This window comes from Acomys russatus, chromosome 5 (genome assembly GCF_903995435.1).
Source record: "Acomys russatus chromosome 5, mAcoRus1.1, whole genome shotgun sequence".
NCBI lineage: Eukaryota > Metazoa > Chordata > Mammalia > Rodentia > Muridae > Acomys > Acomys russatus.
This window is the reverse complement of record NC_067141.1, coordinates 11,680,535-11,701,064: the sequence shown is the minus strand read 5'-3', so window position 1 is coordinate 11,701,064 and position 20,530 is coordinate 11,680,535. Positions and strand designations below refer to the sequence as shown.

The 20,530-nt window shown below is 46.1% G+C and overlaps 1 protein-coding gene across 1 annotated transcript in view; it reads right to left on the bottom strand.

The window, feature by feature from the left end:
- Dmbt1 (deleted in malignant brain tumors 1) overlaps positions 1–20,530 on the bottom strand; it is a 67,474-nt gene that overhangs the window by 21,401 nt on the left and 25,543 nt on the right. The window contains exons 15-24 of the mRNA XM_051145093.1: positions 18,393–18,420; positions 15,818–15,846; positions 14,907–15,245; positions 13,907–13,936; positions 12,106–12,135; positions 9,287–9,748; positions 7,713–7,742; positions 1,827–2,288; positions 866–895; positions 105–137 (exon numbers count right to left, since the gene is read on the bottom strand). Of these exons, the coding sequence (XP_051001050.1) occupies positions 105–137; positions 866–895; positions 1,827–2,288; positions 7,713–7,742; positions 9,287–9,748; positions 12,106–12,135; positions 13,907–13,936; positions 14,907–15,245; positions 15,818–15,846; positions 18,393–18,420 (1,473 nt within the window). The remainder of the gene's footprint in view (positions 1–104; positions 138–865; positions 896–1,826; positions 2,289–7,712; positions 7,743–9,286; positions 9,749–12,105; positions 12,136–13,906; positions 13,937–14,906; positions 15,246–15,817; positions 15,847–18,392; positions 18,421–20,530) is intronic.

The following is a 20,530-nucleotide window of genomic DNA, read 5'->3' as shown; positions in this document are numbered from 1 at the left end:
CCATGGGTGAGGCAGGGAACTCCTTAACCATCATTCATTCTTAGCTAGTCAAGATTTTGTCCTGAGATACACAGGGAACTGAACCATGGTGAGAAGACACTTACCTGGATGAGTAGTAGGCCATGTGTCTGAAAATGACAACCAAAAGGAACATTAAACTAAGTTTAAGAGACAAGTGGACACAAAAAGATATTTCTTTACACAATGCAGGATCTATTCAAGAGTTGCACTTGTGACTTATGCATGAGGGTCCAACCCACATTCTCCTCCAAGGAACAAAGGCCCTGCAGGATATCAGACTATTCTTCCACCTCTCTCTAATCAAGACATGCTTTCCTCTGCCTGTCCATTTGGGGATCCATGTATGGGACTGGTACATGTGACACCATGTTCCACACTTAGTCAAAGGGTATAGAAAGAGACAAAATGCCAAAGGCACCAAAGGATAGCACATAGAATTGACTTTGGTGGACCAAGACCCCAAAATATTCCTGGCCTCTCCATCCACCTCACATAGCATCTTCATCCTTTTGCTGAGAAGGTGACCAGGCAATCGAAAAAGGGTTTTTTGTAGGAACAAAACGAAATGACGTGGATGATGCTGATGCTTTCAGGAGAATGGAGAGTGTCCACGTCAACTTGTAGACAGGTCTGAATGTAAAAGGGCCAAGACCTACTCCCTGGGTGGCATCTCACCTCACTTGCAAGCATATCAACCAGGACTCTACCCAAATATTTGGTGCCAGCTTGGGATGGGGACAAGAAGGTGCCTACTGAATTCTAAAGTGCCAAGAGAAGAGTGTGCACCCACAAAAATAGGATTGCCAAGAACAGAAATCTTCTGGATGAAGGTGCTGAGACTCACCTGGCCTGGGTGTGCTCTGGTTTTGGGCATCTGTGAGAAGAAAAAAAAAAAAAAAGGAGGTTACGCACAGACGACAGGACACCAGCCACAGTAACAATGGAGACAGAGTTGATTTACAGAAAGAGCATTGTTAAAACCAATGTACGCTGAAACCTAGATACACTCACAGACTTCCACCCTGCACCCCAAAGTCAAACCCTACTCCAAGGACAGGCTACAAAATTCTTTGCATGAAAATGGTAGTATTCAGCCAAAACTAGTCTCAGTGATGAGCTGCTGAAGACCCACTGATGTACCATCATGTTAGAATACTGTTGGAAACTTGTAGTCTTCCTGGCTTTGGTGTCCCAATACGAATTCTTCACGCTGGCTCCTGAGAACAACATATATTACCTCCCTGCAATGTCTACACTCTATTTCCTCATTCCTTTGTCTGCCTCTGATAGTAAGTGACTAAGGTTAGCTCCCGTGCAAGCCTAAACTGACTATGAATAACCAAATATGCCTAAGAGAGCAAGGAAATTGAAAAGCTCCAACAAGCCTGTCCTGTGAAGGTTCTGTCTCTGTAAAGTACGTGAAGGACCCCAGGATGCTGAGGAAAATGCATGTTCCTCAGCTACAATAATGGCTTGTTGCTTTGACCCTTGGGTGCCTGGGTGCTAAATCCTGAAAACAGGAGCCAAGTACTTTCAAGCCATAAGGCACTGCTTGCAGGAGGGAGCATGTGAAGCCACTGGTATTTTTGGGACTTAAATCTGCACCTCCAGGGTCACCTTCTGTAAAGAAACTCAAGAGTTCCCACACACCTGTGTGAATTTGTGACAGGGCATGGAGTGAGAGAAACTCAACAATGCAGGATGAGTCCAAGAACTAATAGCGCAGAGGTAAGTCTGAGAACAGGAGGAAATGGCCAAAAAAACCTCGTGACAAGAAGACAATTCAAATTGTGTTTAGGTCTTACATGAACAGATGACCCCAGCATCCTCATGGTGTCCACAGTTATGAGAGAGCCAGCCTCGGTGGGAGCAGTTCCACAGATAGGACTCATGACCTGTACAGACCACGTTATCCAGGAGAATGGGTCCTGAGCCTTGTCCGAACCAGGCATTTATAGGGGCCGAAACAGCCCAGCCACAGCCCAGCTGCCTGCACACCACATTGGCATTGTTGGTGTCCCAGATGTCATCACACACGGTGCCCCAGGAGCCCTTGTAAAGGATCTCCACGCGACCCTGACATCTGTCTCCTCCGTTCACCAGCCTCAGGGCCAAACCACCATCTGTTCCTGAAAGACATGGTAGTTTCTCCTTAGTTGCTCCTGTGTAGAGACTGTATCTTGTGCAATACATGGGCAGCTCATACATCAGGTTTAAAGCAACATGGGATGAAAGCTCCACCATTGTTGCCTCTTGGGCACCCTGACCTGTTAAAAACCATACCCCTATCACTTTGCACCCTGATTTCAATGTCAACAGAAAGGTTGGGTTTCTGCAAACAGTGTTGACATGCGTTGATTCTGCCCAGGATGGTCAGTAGATGCATTCTCCAACTTGTAGCTAAGGCCTTTGAGGGCCATACACTACATGAGCCTCTTCTGGATGATGACATACACTGCAGAATCCCAGTGTTTCAGGGAGAAGGCAGAGCCCTCCTAGTCACAACACACAGACTGCGCATGTGCACAATCATCTCCACCCTGACCCACAGCTGCCAGCAGGAGAGAAAAGGGTAGAGCAGGTTGCTCTAGGAGAGACAAAAGCACAGAGTGAGGAGCTCCCTGGCAGAGAAGAAGTTTATGGGTGCCTAGCAAAGGCTCTCACGGCAGCTCAGGGTTCAGAGTTAATGCGTGAAAAGCATTTCAGGCCCCTATATAAAAGCATTAAACTTGCAGAAGCTACTGTTGACCACTCAGAGCTGGGTCAGGTGACTGCCTCCATGAACTCACTGTCTTTCTGCAATAACGCCATACAAGGGAACCCTGGGCTTTGTCACTGCTTGACACCAAGTCTACTATTGTGAACTCTTCATTGAAGTCAAGGATCACAGCCATGTTACAATAGACAAGTGTCTGCAGGAGGCTGCACTGCACTAAGACCCTTGTTTCTAGGCAGGACACCCATCTGAGGTGGCTCAGAATGCGATCTGATATCATCAGTCTCATTTTGACAGGCAAACCACTGTGAAGGTGACATTGTCGTCATCATCCTCACATCTGGCTCTCTGTGGACAACACTACATTCAGGATTCTGACCCTGATCTCCTGCTGACTGAGTCATCCACACACCGCGAGATGGGCAATGACAGGGCTCACCGAGGAAAGCCCTCTGCAGCAGGAGGCAGCCCAGCTTCTCTAAGTGCTCACACTCGCACACCTCCCTATCTGCTTAAGCATCTTGAGGAAGTCAAGTCCATGAATAAAATTGGCATTAACACCTACGCAGAGAAATTTACGAAACTTTTTGTTATCTATTGGTGGGATAGAAGGCACTGCAGTGGTTGGGTCTTCACATCCACGTGCAGATGAGGGAGAAAAGTAAGAAATAGAAAGTTGAGTCTCCAATGAGAAAAACGAAGTCATGCAAGAACAGTTAAATCTGCTGATGGGTTGTGATTAGGCTCTGCCCTGTGTAGTTCTATATGACTTTAGATGAGTAAGAAACCTATATAGTCTTGAGTTCTCCAGACCTAAAAGACTACTGATGTAGAAAATGTCATTAAACTACAGACACTAATTCTAACATGCCTACATTTGATATGTGCCAAGCTCTAGTAAAATCACTACAAAAGTAAAGTTTCCCATACTCACAACCCATGTAATTGTTCTTATCTGATTGCACTGGCTGAGGACCAAACATTATACACACTAGCATATGGTTGGGGGACATATCTGCATTATTTGAAATATGCATTATTTAACTAATTCAACATCTATGTAATGCCACCTAGGCTAGACTGAAAGTAAAGGGTAACCTCACACAGCCTCGTGAGTGCTAGAATACCATGTGTTCATGCGTGTGGGGTATGTGTGTGTGTGTGAGTGTTTCGTGTATGTGTTAGTGTGCATGTGTGTGTGTCCATCCTCCCTCTAATGTTTGCTCCACCACAGATTTCAAGGATTGCACACTTCTCTCCAACCTGCTGGTCTGAGCACTGTGAATGCTAGTGCTCATGCTGAATCTAAAATACTTACCATTAGAAGGCACTGTTGAATTCCACCAATCTAGAGAGGAAAACAAAGGTGGATTACAATGGCATAGCATGAATCAAGAGTAAAACATGAAGTGCCTGAGACATGGAATTCAGGGCCAGGAAGTCCCTCTGCCTGGGAGAAAAGACTTGTAAAGAGCTAGAACCACACTAGACCATGCTTGTGGATGACCACTACGGGAAGAGTGAGGTGACCCAGACCCCACTGGCAACTTTAATTCTCTCCTAAACAATGTCAAGAGAAGTCCCAATTGTTCCTCAACACACAATCAATGGACAAGGCAGTGCTTTGCCTGAGACAGAGAGAGCCTAACAGCACCAGGGACATCCTGCTCAGTAACTAGATTAAGGGCTGAAAGTTTCTTATTCTCTTGGGCCAGGTGGGAAGGTGACATGGTCTCCTCAGAAGTGACTTTTCTACTTGAAAGACAACACAAAGGTTCTGGGGCAGCAATAATTCTGTAGGGTCCTACCCATGCTATGTGAGCTGTGTGGTGTTGTCAGCAGAGCAGAGAGAGAGAGAGAGAGGGACACATGTGACCTAAATAACTGCTAGACTCATTGGACTGGGAGTGGACACTGTCTTGGGCACCTTGAGAAAAAAGAAGCCATGTTAGATGCCTTGATCAGAAGGAGATTAATCTGAAACTTGGGTGGGTGACACTGGCCACAATTTGTATTAAGCCACAAAAATCCCCTTTCACACAGTAGGGATTGGTAGCCATTTATACTTTCAGGAAGATGTTCCTCTTGAGGGTCAATTATTAGTCCACCCTCTGGTCCAATTATAGGTGAGAAATGTGTCTGGACAAGGTATCAGGCTGGCCTTTATATTTCATAGCTGTCCAGAGATTCAGGTGTTAAGTGGCCTTGTCCAGGCCAAAAGTATACATGGAACCATCTAGGCCTCAGGGTTAAGACTACGGTTAGGGTTGGTAGAGTTATCATTTGGGTTAGTGTTGGATTTTGTTAGTGTTAGAGTGTGGGTGTGAGTTCAAGGTGCACAGTTGGGTTAGTCCCACCCATGTTGGCTTGCAGCAAAGAGATGAACTGAAGTGTTCCTCATTCAGAAAACCTTGTACATGGTACGGTCTCTAATGACCGAGCTTCCCACAAAAACACATCAATTGGAGTACACTCATTACTACAGCGCATTCCTCACTCTACATGGCACCTCGCTCTCTCACCACAGAGCTCAACATGGGAGAAGAAACACTGAAGCCAGTGATTTTTCTCCTTGATTCTTCTATACAGTTAGGGGTTAAAAGGATACTTGTCCTTGGGTGTGGGTCAACAGGTACAATCTCCATAGCCGGCCCTTTTAAAAGAGGTAACCCTCACTCCCAGTGAAGACATAAGGTGATTTCAGTAAATAAGAAAGATCAAATTTATTCAGTGTGGAGACCCAAGAGTAAGGACTTCCATCCTGGAAGAAGACAGTAGAGGTTCACCCAACTCACATGAGCTGATGACTCTTGTGTCTTCAGGATGAAAAGCCTCTCCCCAGTCTGACTCCCACCTGGCAGGTATGGTGGGGACCAATGCCTTGGACAGGTGGTACAGACTATCTGCACCCTGGACATAAGGGAACTTCAGGTATCACCGACACCTCTCCCAGGGATTATTTGAAATGTGCATGTGTTTCCTGATATAGGTATCAATCTCTCTGGGGGACATAGGAAATCTGAGGAAGCCCTGAGGACAGAACACCTATTTCCTCCTGTTCTGAATAACAACATCCAGGACCGAGGTCTTCTGGAAATGCCATGCAGCTAAGAGGGATTAGAAAGTCTCCTCCAAAGGCTCATATTGGACACCTGGACTCCTGCTCATGAATACAACCTCATGTTGCATCCTGACAGCTGTTTTCAAACCTGCTTATTAACTCCATTACTCTGCGATGGAGTAAATGGGACATGGATTTCTGTGTAGTACTTGGGATGTACAGGAAAGACAGGCCATCTTTCTTATTCCTTTCTCTCTCCTTGTCTTTCTGAGCTGTGCTCCACCACATGCCTCAAGAAGATCCCTGAAATCCTGTCTCTCTCCAGCCTCGTGGTTGAAGTACTAAAGGCTATGCTTTGGTCTCATGCCAAACTTGCCATAATAAGGAGTTGGTGCCCAGCAGTCTAGAGAGGGAAACGAAGCTGGAGTAGAAGCAAGGCCTTTGCATCAAGGTTCTGTAAAGGGACTCATGCTCTGGACCAGAAACCATAGTACACAGAAGCACTATGGCTGAAAAAGAGTGTCATTTTCTTGAGATTATGTGGTGGCCCTGACCATGAGCTCATGTGTCCATCATAAGAACAATGAGGTGATCCTCGGCCCCAGGGAAATTATACCTTTGTCCTGAATGACAGTTGCTTGGTAAAAAAAAAAAAATCATGTCATCTATACATTAGAAACCTTATGGGAACAGCCTCTACTGTCCACTGTCACATGACTCTTGCAAAAGGTAAATGGCACGGGAAAGCGCCTCCATAGCAAATTAGTTTATAGGAAAGCAAAATTAAGCAAAATGGAATAAGGGCTGCGACTCTGTGATCCCACTGAGACAAGCAGAGGGTGATGCTGGCTCAACAGAAGCTACCTTTGTACTTTATGAAGGATGCTGAAGGTTCTGGGGCAGACAGAGTGCTGATGACTCCCACCCATGCTATAGCTGTTGTCTGTGGCTGAGAAAGGAACAGGAATCTCCTACCAGCAACAGATCAATGACTACAGTATACATGAAACTTCTTTCTGAACCAAACACAAAGGACCATGGGTGAGGCAGGGAACTCCTTAACCATCATTCATTCTTAGCTAGTAAAGATTTTGTCCTGAGATACGCAGGGAGCTGAACCATGGCGAGAAGACACTTACCTGGATAAGTAGTAGGCCATGTGTCTGAAAATGAAAAACAAAAGGAACATTACACTAAGTTTAAGAGAGAAGTGGACACAAAAAGATATTTCTTTACACAATGCAGGATCTATTCAAGAGTTGCACTTGTGACTTACGCATGAGGGTCCAACCCACATTCTCCTCCAAGGAACAAAGGCCCTGCAGGATACCAGACTATTCTTCCACCTCTCTCTAATCAAGACATGCTTTCCTCTGAGAAGCTCTACCTGACCATTTGGGGACCCAACTATGGGACTGGTACATGTGACACCATGTTCCAGACTTAGCTAAAGAGCAGAGAAAGAGACAAAATCGCAAAGGCAACAGAGTGTAACACATAGAAGAATTGATTCTCTTGGAAATCAAGACCACAAAATATTCCTGGCCTCTCCATCCACCTCACATAGCATCTTCATCCTTTGCTGGGAAGGTGACCAGGCAACCGAAAAAGGGTTTTTTGTAGGAACAAAAGGAAATGACGTGGATGATGCTGATGCTTTCAGGAGGATGGAGAGTGTCCACATCAACTTGAAGACAGGTCTGAATGTAAAAGTGCCAAAGCCTACTCCCTGGGTGGCTTCTTACCTCACTTCCAAACATCTCAACCAAGACTCTACCCAAATATTTGGTGCCAGCTTGGGATGGGGACAAGAAGGTGCCTACTGAATTCTAAAGTGCCAAGAGAAGAGTGTGCACCCACAAAAATAGGATTGCCAAGAACAGAAATCTTCCGGATGAAGGTGCTGAGACTCACCTGGCCTGGGTGTGCTCTGGTTTTGGGCATCTGTGAGAAGAAAAAAAAAAAAAAAAAAAGGAGGTTACGCACAGAGGACAGGACACCAGCCACAGTAACAATGGGGACAGAGTGGATTTACAGAAAGAGCATTGTTAAAACCAATGTACGCTGAAACCCAGATACACTCACTGAGTTCCACCCTGCACCCCAAACCCAAAGCCTACTCCAGGGACAGGCTACAAAATTCTTTGCATGACAAAAGAGACAAATGGTATATACTCACTTATATCAAAACACTAGTCCAAGGGATATGTACCATGAAAAACTTTACTTACCAAGAAAGTGGGTCAGAGGAGAGGACATTCTATTGAGACTTTAAGCAAGAGTAACATGGAAGAATAAGGAAACAGTAGGACCCACAGGGTGCTGGAAACCTACAAGAAGAACTTTATGCCAGGCAGATCTGGGTCCTGAGGTCCTCCTCAAACTAAGGCAACAACCAAGGAGAATATAGGCAGTAAACTTCGAACCCCTACCAAGATCTAGCCGACAAACATGATATTCTCCACCATTGAGTGGAGAGTGAGATCTGACTCTCACACGAACTCTGGTGCCCCTTTTCTGACCATGTCCCCTGGATGGGGAGTCCTGGTGGCACTCAGAGGAAGGATAGCAAGTTACCAAGAAGAGACTCGATATTCTAAGAGCATATATAGGGGGAGGAGGTCTCCCTCAATCACAGACATAGGAGAGGGGAGAAGGGGGGAAGTGGGAGAGAAGGAAGAATGGGAGAAAACAGGGGAAGGGCTAACAATCGAGATGTAATATGATTAAAATAATAAAATTTTAAAAATTCTTTGCATGACAATGGTGGTATTCAGCCAAAACTAGTCTCAGTGATGAGCTGCTGAAGATCCATTGATGTACCATCATGTAAAAATACTGTTGAAAACTTGTGGTCTTCCTGGCTTTGGTGTCCCAATACGAATTCTTCACGCTGGCTCATGAGAACAACATATATTACCTCCCTGCAATGTCTACACTCTATTTCCTCATTCCTTTGTCTGCCTCTGATAGTAAATGACTAAGGTTAGCTCCCGTGCAAGCCTAAACTGACTATGAATAACCAAAAATGCCTATGAGAGGAAGGAAAGTGGGAAGCTCCAACAAGCCTGTCCTGCAAAGGTTCTGTCTCTGTAAAGGATGTCAAGGACCCCAGGATGCTGAGGAAAATGCATGTTCCTCAGCTACAATAATGGCTTGTTGCTTTGACCCTTGGGTGCCTGGGTGCTACTTCTTGAAAACAGGAGCCAAGTACATTCCATCCATATGGCGCTGCTTGCAGGAGGGAGCATGTGAAGCCACTGGTATTTTTGGGACTTAAATCTGCACCTCCAGGGTCACCTACTGCAAAGAAACTCAAGAGTTCCCACACACCTGTGTGAATTTGTGACAGGGCACGGAGTGAGAGAAACTCAACAATGCAGGATGAGTCCAAGAAGTAATAGCGCAGAGGTAAGTCTGAGAACAGGAGGAAATGGCCAAAAAAACCTCGTGACAAGAAGACAATTCAAATTGTGTTTAGGTCTTACATGAACAGATGACCCCAGCATCCTCATGGTGTCCACAGTTATGAGAGAGCCAGCCTCGGTGGGAGCAGTTCCACAGATAGGACTCATGTCCTGTACAGACCACGTTATCCAGGAGAATGGGTCCTGAGCCTTGTCCGAACCAGGCATTTATAGGGGCCGAAACAGCCCAGCCACAGCCCAGCTGCCTGCACACCACATTGGCATTGTTGGTGTCCCAGATGTCATCACACACGGTGCCCCAGGAGCCCTTGTAAAGGATCTCCACGCGACCCTGACATCTGTCTCCTCCGTTCACCAGCCTCAGGGCCAAACCACCATCTGTTCCTGAAAGACATGGTAGTTTCTCCTTAGTTGCTCCTGTGTAGAGACTGTATCTTGTGCAATACATGGGCAGCTCATACATCAGGTTTAAAGCAACATGGGATGAAAGCTCCACCATTGTTGCCTCTTGGGCACCCTGACCTGTTAAAAACCATACCCCTATCACTTTGCACCCTGATTTCAATGTCAACAGAAAGGTTGGGTTTCTGCAAACAGTGTTGACATGCGTTGATTCTGCCCAGGATGGTCAGTAGATGCATTCTCCAACTTGTAGCTAAGGCCTTTGAGGGCCATACACTACATGAGCCTCTTCTGGATGATGACATACACTGCAGAATCCCAGTGTTTCAGGGAGAAGGCACAGCCCTCCTAGTCACAACACACAGACTGCGCATGTGCACAATCATCTCCACCCTGACCCACAGCTGCCAGCAGGAGAGAAAAGGGTAGAGCAGGTTGCTCTAGGAGAGACAAAAGCACAGAGTGAGGAGCTCCCTGGCAGAGAAGAAGTTTATGGGTGCCTAGCAAAGGCTCTCACGGCAGCTCAGGGTTCAGAGTTAATGCGTGAAAAGCATTTCAGGCCCAATATAAAAGCATTAAACTTGCAGAAGCTACTGTTGACCACTCAGGGCTGAGTCAGGTGACTGCCTCCATGAACTCACTGTCTTTCTGCAATAACGCCACACAAGGGAACCCTGGGCTTTGTCACTGCTCGACACCAAGTCTACTATTGTGAACTCTTCATTGAAGTCAAGGATCACAGCCATGTTACAATAGACAAGTGTCTGCAGGAGGCTGCACTGCACTAAGACCCTTGTTTCTAGGCAGGACACCCATCTGAGGTGACTCAGAATGCGATCTGATATCATCAGTCTCATTTTGACAGGCAAACCACTGTGAAGGTGACATTGTCGACATCCTCCTCACATCTGGCTCTCTGTGGAGAACACTACATTCAGGATTCTGACCCTGATCTCCTGCTGACTGAGTCATCCACACACCGCGAGATGGGCAATGACAGGGCTCACCGAGGAAAGCCCTCTGCAGCAGGAGGCAGCCCAGCTTCTCTAAGTGCTCACACTCGCACACCTCCCATCTGCTTAAGCATCTTGAGGAAGTCAAGTCCATGAATAAAATTGGCATTAACACCTACGCAGAGAAATTTACGAAACTTTTTGTTATCTATTGGTGGGATAGAAGGCACTGCAGTGGTTGGGTCTTCACATCCACGTGCAGATGAGGGAGAAAAGTGAGAAATAGAAAGTTGAGTCTCCAATGAGAAAAATGAAGTCATGCAAGAACAGTTAAATCTGCTGATGGGTTGTGATTAGGCTCTGCCCTGTGTAGTTCTATATGACTTTAGATGAGTAAGAAACTTATATAGTCTTGAGTTCTCCAGACCTAAAAGACTACTGATGTAGAAAATGTCATTAAACTACAGACACTAATTCTAACATGCCTACATTTGATATGTGCCAAGCTCTAGTAAAATCACTACAAAAGTAAAGTTTCCCATACTCACAACCCATGTAATTGTTCTTATCTGATTGCACTGGCTGAGGACCAAACATTATACACACTAGCATATGGTTGGGGGACATATCTGCATTATTTGAAATATGCATTATTTAACTAATTCAACATCTATGTAATGCCACCTAGGCTAGACTGAAAGTAAAGGGTCACCTCACACAGCCTCGTGAGTGCTAGAATACCATGTGTGCGTGCTTGTGGTATCTGTGTGTGTGTGTGTGTGTGTGTGTGTGTGTGTGTGTGTGTGTAGTGTTTGTATGTATGTGTGTGTCCATCCTCCCTCTAATGTTTGCTCCACCACAGATTTCAAGGATTGCACACTTCTCTCCAACCTGCTGGTCTGAGCACTGTGGATGCTAGTGCTCATGCTGAATCTAAAATACTTACCATTAGAAGGCACTGTTGAATTCCACCAATCTAGAGAGGAAAACAAAGGTGGATTACAATGGCATAGCATGAATCAAGAGTAAAACATGAAGTGCCTGGGACATGGAATTCAGGGCCAGGAAGTCCCTCTGCCTGGGAGAAAAGAATCATAAAGAGCTAGACCCACACTAGACCATGCTTGTGGATGACCACTACGGGAAGAGTGAGGTGACCCAGACCCCACTGGCAACTTTAATTCTCTCCTAAACAATGTCAAGAGAAGTCCCAATTGTTCCTCAACACACAATCAATGGACAAGGCAGTGCTTTGCCTGAGACAGAGAGAGCCTAACAGCACCAGGGACATCCTGCTCAGTAACTAGATTAAGGGCTGAAAGTTTCTTATTCTCCTGGGCCAGGTGGGAAGGTGACATGGTCTCCTCAGAAGTGACTTTTCCACTTGAAAGACAACACAGAAGGTTCTGGGGCAGCAATAATTCTGTAGGGTCCTACCCATGCTATGTGAGCTGTGTGGTATTGTCGGCAGAGCAGAGAGAGAGAGAGAGGGACACATGTGACCTAAATAACTGCTAGACTCACCTGGACTGGGGGTAGACACTGTCTCGGGCACTGTGAGAAAAAAAGAAGTCATGTTAGATGCCCTGATCAGAAGGATACTAATCTGGAACTTGGATGGGTGACACTGGCCACAATATGTATTGAGCCACAAAAATCCCCTTCCACACAGTAGGGATTGGTAGCCATTTATACTTTCAGGAAGATGTTCCTTGTGAGGGTCAATTAGTAGTCCACCCTCTGGTCCATCTCAAGGTGAGAGATGTGTCTGGACAAGGTATCAGGCTGAATTTTGTATTTCATAGCTGTCCAGAGATTCAGGTGTTAAGTGGCCTTGTCCAGGCCAAATGTATACATGGAACCATTTGGCCTCAGGGTTAAGACTAGGGTTAGGGTTGGTAGAGTTATCATTAAGGTTACTGTTGGATTTTGTTAGTGTTAGAGTGTGGATGTGAGTTCAAGGTGCATGGTTGGGTTAGTCCCACTCATGTTGACTTGAAGCAAAGAGATGAACTGAACTGTCCTCATTCAGAAAACCTTGTAAATGGTACAGTCTCTAAAGAGCATGCTTCCCAAGAAAACACATCAATTGGAGTACACTCATTACTGGGGCAGACAGAGGGCTGATGAGTCCCACCCATTCTGTAGCTGTTGTCTGTGCCTGGGAAAAGAATAGGAATCTCCTAAGAACAACAGGTCAATGACTACAGTATACATGAAACTTCTTTCTGAACCAAACACAAAGGACCATGGGTGAGGCAGGGAACTCCTTAACCATCATTCATTATTAGCTAGTCAAGATTTTGTCCTGACAGCAGGTTGCCAAGAAGAGACTTGATACCCTATGAGCATATACAGGGGGAGGTAATCCCCCTCAGGACCAGTCATAGGGGAGGGTAATAATGGGAAAATGGGGGGAGGAAAGAATGGGAAAATACAAGGGATGGGATAAACATTGAGATGTAGCAAGAATAAATTAATAAAATAAAAAAAAAAAAGATTTTGTCCTGAGATACGCAGGGAGCTGAACCATGGTGAGAAGACACTTACCTGGATAAGTAGTAGGCCATGTGTCTGAAAATGACAAACAAAAGGCACATTAAACTACGTTTAGGAGAGAAGTGGACACAAAAAGATATTTCTTTACACAATGCAGGATCTATTCAAGAGTTGCACTTGTGACTTATGCATGAGGATCCAACCCACATTCTCCTCCAAGGAACAAAGGCCCTGCAGGATACCAGACTATTCTTCCACCTCTCTCTAATCAAGACATGCTTTCCTCTAAGAAGCTCTGCCTGTCCATCTGAGGACCCATGTATGGGACTGGTACATGTGACACCATGTTCCAGACTTAGCTAAAGAGCAGAGAAAGAGACCAAATCCCAAAGGCAACAGAGTATAGCACATAGAAGAATTGATTTTGCTGGAAATCAAGACCACAAAATATTCCTTGCCTCTCCATCTACCTCACATAGCATCTTCATCCTTTTGCTGGGAAGGTGACCAGGCAGCAGAAAGGGGGTTTTTGTAGGAACAAAAGAGAATGACGTGGATGATGCTGATGCTTTTAGGAGGATGGAGAGTGTCCACATCAACTTGAAGACAGGTCTGAATGTAAAAGTGCCAAAGCCTACTCCCTGGGTGGCTTCTTACCTCACTCACAAATGTCTCAACCAGGACTCTACCCAAATATTTGGTGCCAACTTGGGATGAGGACAACAAAGTGCCTACTGAATCCTAAAGTGCCAAAAGAAGAGTGTGCACCCACAAAAATGGGATTGCCAAGAACAGAAATCTTCCGGATGAAGGTGCTGAGACTCACCTGGCCTGGGTGTGCTCTGGTTTTGAGCATCTACGAGAAAAAAAAAAGGAGGTTAGGCACAGAGCACAAGACCCCACCCACAGTAACAATGAGGACAGAGTTTATTTACAGAAAGAGCTGATTTAAAACCAATGTACTTTGAAACTTAGATACACTCACAGAGTTGCAACCTGCACCCCAAAGCCAAAGCCTGGACCTCAGTGACCATAATTCATTATCTGGAGTAAGAAAGAAATGGCTACTCCGGGGACAGGCTACAAAATTATTTGCATGACAATGGTGGTAATGAGCCAAAATTAGTATCAGTGATGAGCTGCTGAAGACCCATTGATGTACCATCATGTTAGAATACTGTTGGAGACTTGTGGTCTTCCTGGCTTTGGTGTCCCAATACAAATTCTTTACGCTGGCTCATGAGAACAACATATATTACCTCCCTGCAATGTCTACACTCTATTTCCTCATTCCTTTGTCTGCCTCTGATAGTAAATGACTAAGGTTAGCTACTGTGCAAACCTAAACTGACTATGAATAACCAAAAATGCCTATGAGAGCAAGGAAATTGAAAAGCTCTAACAAGCCTGTCCTGTGAAGGTTCTGTCTCTGTAAAGGACGTCAAGGACCCCAGGATGCTGAGGAAAATGGATGTTCCTCAGCTACAATAATGGCTTGTTGCTTTGACCCTTGGGTGCCTGGGTGCTAAATCCTGAAAACAGGAGCCAAGTACTTTCAAGCAATATGGTACTGCTTGCAGGAGGGAGCATGTGAAGCCACTGGTATTTCTGGGACTTAAATCCGCACATCCAGGGTCACCTGCTGCAAAGTAACTCAAGAGTTCCCACACACCTGTGTGAATTTGTGACAGGGCATGGAGTGAGAGAAACTCAACAATGCAGGATGCGCCCAACAACTAATAGAGCAGAGGTAAGTCTTAGAACAGGAGTAAATGGCCAAAAAAACTCATGACAGGAAGACAATTCAAATTGTGTTTAGGTCTTACATGAACAGATGACTCCAGCATCCTCATGGTGTCCACAGTTATGAGAGAGCCAGCCTTGGTGGGAGCAGCTCCACAGATAGGACTCATGTCCTGTACAGGCCACATTATCCAGGACAATGGGCCCTGAGCCCTGTCCGAACCAGGCACTTGAAGGGGCTGACACAGCCCAGCCACAGCCCAGCTGCCTGCACACCACATTGGCATCGTTGGTGTCCCAGCTGTCATCACACACGGTGCCCCAGGAGCCATGGTAAAAGATCTCCACGCGACCCTGACACCTGTCTCCTCCGTTCACCAGCCTCAGGGCCAAACCTGAAAGAAATGGCAGTTTCTCCTTAGCTGCTCCTGTGTGGAGAGTGTATCTTTTGCGATTCATGGGCAGCTCATACATCAGGTTTAAAGCAACATGGGATGGGAGCTTAGCCCATTGTTGCTTTTGGGTACCCTGTCCTACACAAACCCATACCACTATCACTTTGCACCCTCATTTCACCATGAGCAGGACCATTGGGCTTCCACAAACTGTCTTGACGTGGGTTGAATCTGCCCTGAGTAGTCAGTAGATGCATTCTCCACCTTGTAGCTAAGGCCTTTGAGGGCCATGCACTACATGAGCCTCTTCTGGATGATGACATACACTGCAGAATCCCAGTGTTTCAGGGAGAAGGCAGAGCCCTCCTAGTCATGACACACACATTGCGCATGTGCACAATCGTCTCCACCATGACCCACAGCTGCCAGCAGGAGAAGAAAGGGTAGGGCAGGTTGCTCTATAACAGACCAAAGCTCAGAGTGATGAGCTCCCTGGCTGAGGAGAAGTTCATGGGTTCCTGGCAAAGGCTCTCACAGATGCTCAAGGTTCAGAGTTAATACCAGAACAGCATTTCAGGCCCAATATAAAAGTATTAAACTTGCAGAAGCTACTGTTGACTGCTCAGAACTGGGTCAGGTGACAGCCTCCATGACCTCACTGTCTGTCAACAATAGCACTACACAAAAGAACCATGGGCTTTGTTACTGCTCGACACCAAGTCTACTGATGTGAATTCTTCATTGAAGTCAAGGATCACAGCCACGTTACACAAGACAAGTGTCTGCAGGAGGCCGCACTGCACTGAGACCCTTGTTTCTAGGCAGGACACCCATCTGAAGTGACTCAGAATGGAATCTCATATCATCAGTCTCATGTTGACAGGAAAACAACTCTGAAGGTGGCCTTGTCGTCATCATCCTCACCCCTGGGTCTCTGTGGGCAACACTACATTCAGGATTCTGACCCTGATCTCCTGCTGACTGAGTCCTCCACACACCGGGAGATGGACAGTGACAGGGCTCACCAAGGAAAGCCCTCTGCATCAGGAGGCAAGCCCAGCTTCTCTAAGTGCTCACATGGGCATGCGTGCATGCACGCGCGCACACACACACACACACACACACACACACACACACACACACACACACACACACACACACACACACTTCCCTATCTATTTAAGCATGTTGAGGCAGTCAATTCCTTGAATAAAATTGGCATTACGACCTACAAAGGGAGATTTACAAAAATTTTTTGTTACCTATTGGTGGGGTAGAAGGCACTGTTGTGGTTGGGTCTTCACGTCCACATAAAGATGAGGGAGAAAAGTGAGAAATAGAAAGTTAAGTCTCCAATGAGAAAAACCAAGTCATGCAAGAACAGTTAAATCGGCTGATGGAATATGATTCAAGCTCTGCCCTGTGTAGTTCTATGTGGCTTTAGATGAGTAAGGAATCTATATAGTCTTGAGTTCTCCAGATCTAAAAGGCTACTGATGTATAAAATGTCATTAAACTACAGACCCTAATTCTAACATGCCTACATTTGACGTGTGCCGAGCTCTAGTAAAATCACTGCAAAAGTAAAGTTTCCCATACTCACAACCCATTTAATTGTCCTTATCTAATTGCACTGGCTGAGGACCAAATATTATATACACTAGCAGACGGTTGGAGTGCATATCTGTATTCTTCTGCAATATGTATGATTTAACTAATTCAATATCTGTGTATGCCCCCTAGGCTAGACTGAAACTAAAGAGCAATGTAATGCAGCCTCGTGAGTGTTAGAATACCATGTGTGCATGCCGGTGGGGTGTGTGTTGCGTCTGTGTGTGTATGTTTGTCTGCGCATGCCTGAGCCAAAGTGTACATGTATGCATGTGTGTGTGTGTCTGTGTGTCTGTGTCTGTGGATGTCTGTGTGTGTGACTATGCCTAGCTCACTTGTTTTTACTTTAATAGAAATTATTCTACTCTGCCCCTTTAAATAAGGCACAAGCTTCAAACACATATGTTTAGGTTCTTAAGAAGAGCCCTGACTCTTGGGGAGAGCACCTTCAAGAGCTGACAGGGTGCTAAGGCTTGGAGTGGAGAGAGCTGGAGGTCAGCCCCCTGATGCCAGCAACCAGCCTCTATCTGAGTCACATCAAAAGGTCTCTGGATATGGAAGAAGTTGACCTCTCCCACACAATGGTCCTGATACAAACAGCTCTGGAAAGTCCCCTAATGCAGGCGTCTCTCAAAGCTGTACCCAGTCCTCCACTCCCGCCCAACTTCAATCAGACTCACACACTTGCATCAGAGTGCCTACCAAGCCTAGCAGGAGTGTCGGCTGCCTAAGAGTGTCCTGTAGGACAAGCAATGCAGAAGAGGAAGTGCTTGTTCCTTGAAGAGTTGTTACAAATAAGAAAAGGTGGGATCTTGGGAAGGAATATGGCTACATTAGAACAAAGACCATCTCATGCCTGGATTGCCCCCAATGCTTAAGGACAAGGAATGCTGAAAAATGAACCATTAGGATTCCTAACATATTCTGGACTAACCAGAGGCACTGGATTAAACACTGTACTTGTGCTGTCCTGCTACCAAAACATCACAAGGAGAAAGTGATTTTTCTTCCCAAAGACCAGGTAGCCAGAGTCTAAACTGTTGTGAAGTACCACCAACATCTCTCACTAGAGGCACAAAAGAGAAAAACAAGCATCTGTGATGTCCCAGGATGGAGGGTCATGGCATCCACGGTAGCTCTCTATAACCTCAGAGGACAGGAAACAGCTAGGGTATTGGCTAAGCAGATGGTTGCCTTCCTCTCCAGGCACTAGCACCAGAGACTTGGCTTCCTGGGCTGGCCAAGCTACAGGGAGAGAAGTGGGGACCATCTTCAGGACACTGAGAATCATCAGCAGACACTCCTTGAAACAAGACCACAGAGAGCCACAGGTAGATGTGTCTCAGAGTGTCCCACTGCGAACCCCTGCATCTCAGGAACATAATCCATAGCATAAAACCCCATGTTGGTTTGAAGCCACATTGAGAAATTTCCCCTGGGACCTCAGGATCCACATGCTCTGCCTTCTGCCCATCTTCTGGGTCAGAGTGAGCCTGGGGATTCTAGGGACAATATTGCCACAGAGATATCACATAAAACATCTTACATTCTGTTGTAGGCCACGGGGTTTGTTCAGTTGAGTAGATGACATCTGCAAAAAGAGAAAGGAAGAAGTCATTGGATGTTGGTCTTCACTTCAGGAAGCCTGGAAAAAAGACCTGGAATCTCACAAGATACATTCTTCTATCACTAAATCCTATAATCCTCTCTGTGGAATCAGAGACTGAACAGTCTGTTACTTTGCCACTGAGATGTCACCATGAGCTCCTTTTGTCCCTCACCCTCCTTCATCTCTGCTTCTACTTCATCTTACCCACCACCCGCTTCACTAGCAGCTCCAACCTAGGCACAAGCTTGGAAGTAATGCATGACACTGAATTCAGCTGTCACCACACACTGTGCCCCTGTAGCCTTGGTACAGGACCTCCACCTGGCCCTGACACTGGTCACCACCATTCAGCATCCCCAGAGGCAAAGCAGCATTGACTAGGGCACTGCTCTCCTGGCATGCTGGGCTCTGTGACCTCTCCAACGCCTTGCCTCATCCTCGTTCCTACCTAATGCTGTTTATCAGTGACCCACCCATCTCTCTGAATCGCATGCTTCATGTCATTGTCCTGAAAACTCATATATATCCACTGGCTTGTTCTTGGTTTTTATCTTCACAAAATACCTATATATTTTACTCACTGACCATGGATTTTGCCCACACCTTGGATCCCAGCACTCCTGAGGCAGAGCAAGGATTTTTTTTTTTTTTTTTTTTTTTGCAAAGCAAGCTCATCATTGTCCTCATCAGAAGCTCCGTGTAGCCAGGACTACATGGTGAGCATCTGTCTCCTTCTTCATTTCTGTCTTTCTGTCTCTGTGTCTCAATCTCTGTTTCCTCTCTTTCTCTCCCTCTCTCACTCTATGTCTGTTTCTGTCTCTCTGTCTCTGTATCTCTCTGTCTTTCTCTGTCCCTCTCTTACACACACACACACACACACACACACACACACACACACACACACACACAGAGTTTCACCATCCTCTCCGTGTTCATTGGGATTAAGAGTGCAATGAGATTCATCTAACAGAAGTCTGTCCTCTACCACTCCGGCCTGCTCTCCCACTGCAGGGATGGCCATAATGGATAGTCAGAAGGCAGCATGGTGCCCCAATCAACTCACATGAAACCCTGTGCTGGTTGTGTGAGGAACAGACAGCAGGTGTGTGGTAACAGGAAGAAATGCCTTTAGCATTCCGACAGCATGAAGAAGGTCCTGGGCGTGGCTTTGTTGTGGTTACTTTCTGATTGTGAGAACTCTGTGCTCTGAGAGTGATGCGTTGGGGTGGATGCAAGGTGAGGGGGTCAGATGGTGGCTGTTGTTGGAGCTCTTCAGAGCAGTCAGGTGGGGATTGACAAAGGCCAACTGAGCAGTCCAAGATAGCCCCAAGGAGCACTCTGGGTTTGAAGGGGCTGACCATGCTGCCCTCTCCTGGTCACTCTGTGAATGTCCCCTAGAGAACTGCCAACTCTAATGGAGGTTGATCAAAAAGCTTGCCCAGGACTCCCTGTCGGGAAGGTTTTGTGATAATAGCACATATTACCTGTCGTAGCTGAGCATTGATTATATGCAACATTTTATAAGGTTTTGTTTTACTTCGAATTAAGTGCACGTGTATGTAAGTGCCTATGTGTGGGCACGTGGACATCAGTATAGATGCCCACAGAGGCCAGAAGAGGGTGTCAGAGCTGCAGGGAGTGAATTGGCTTGGGGTGCACACTATCTTATTTAGCTTTGATGATGATGTTTACCGTTGCAAGAATGGCTGTATTGTACAAAAGAATGAAACATTGACTTTTCAACTAGTATTTCTGACACTAGGCAAAGCTAAGTCCATGCATCAAGTGACAGATGATGGACAGAGAGAAGAAGGAAGATGAAGGGTGTGGATGGGAGGACCATGTCCGGCAGCTAGACACCCACCCATCTCATCTCTACTCCACCCCTGACTTCTGTGCCCAAAGTTGCAGTTGGATCCCACCAGGCCACAGCACCAGTGACAATGGCCATCTGTCCTAGCGAGCTCCACTGCCATTTTAGCACAGCTCACCCATTTGAAGGAGTCTCAGATGGGGATTTGCTCTGATCAGAATTGCCTATGGCAGTGTCCTGATTGATAATTGACAGGGGAAGGCCCGCCCATTGTCCCCG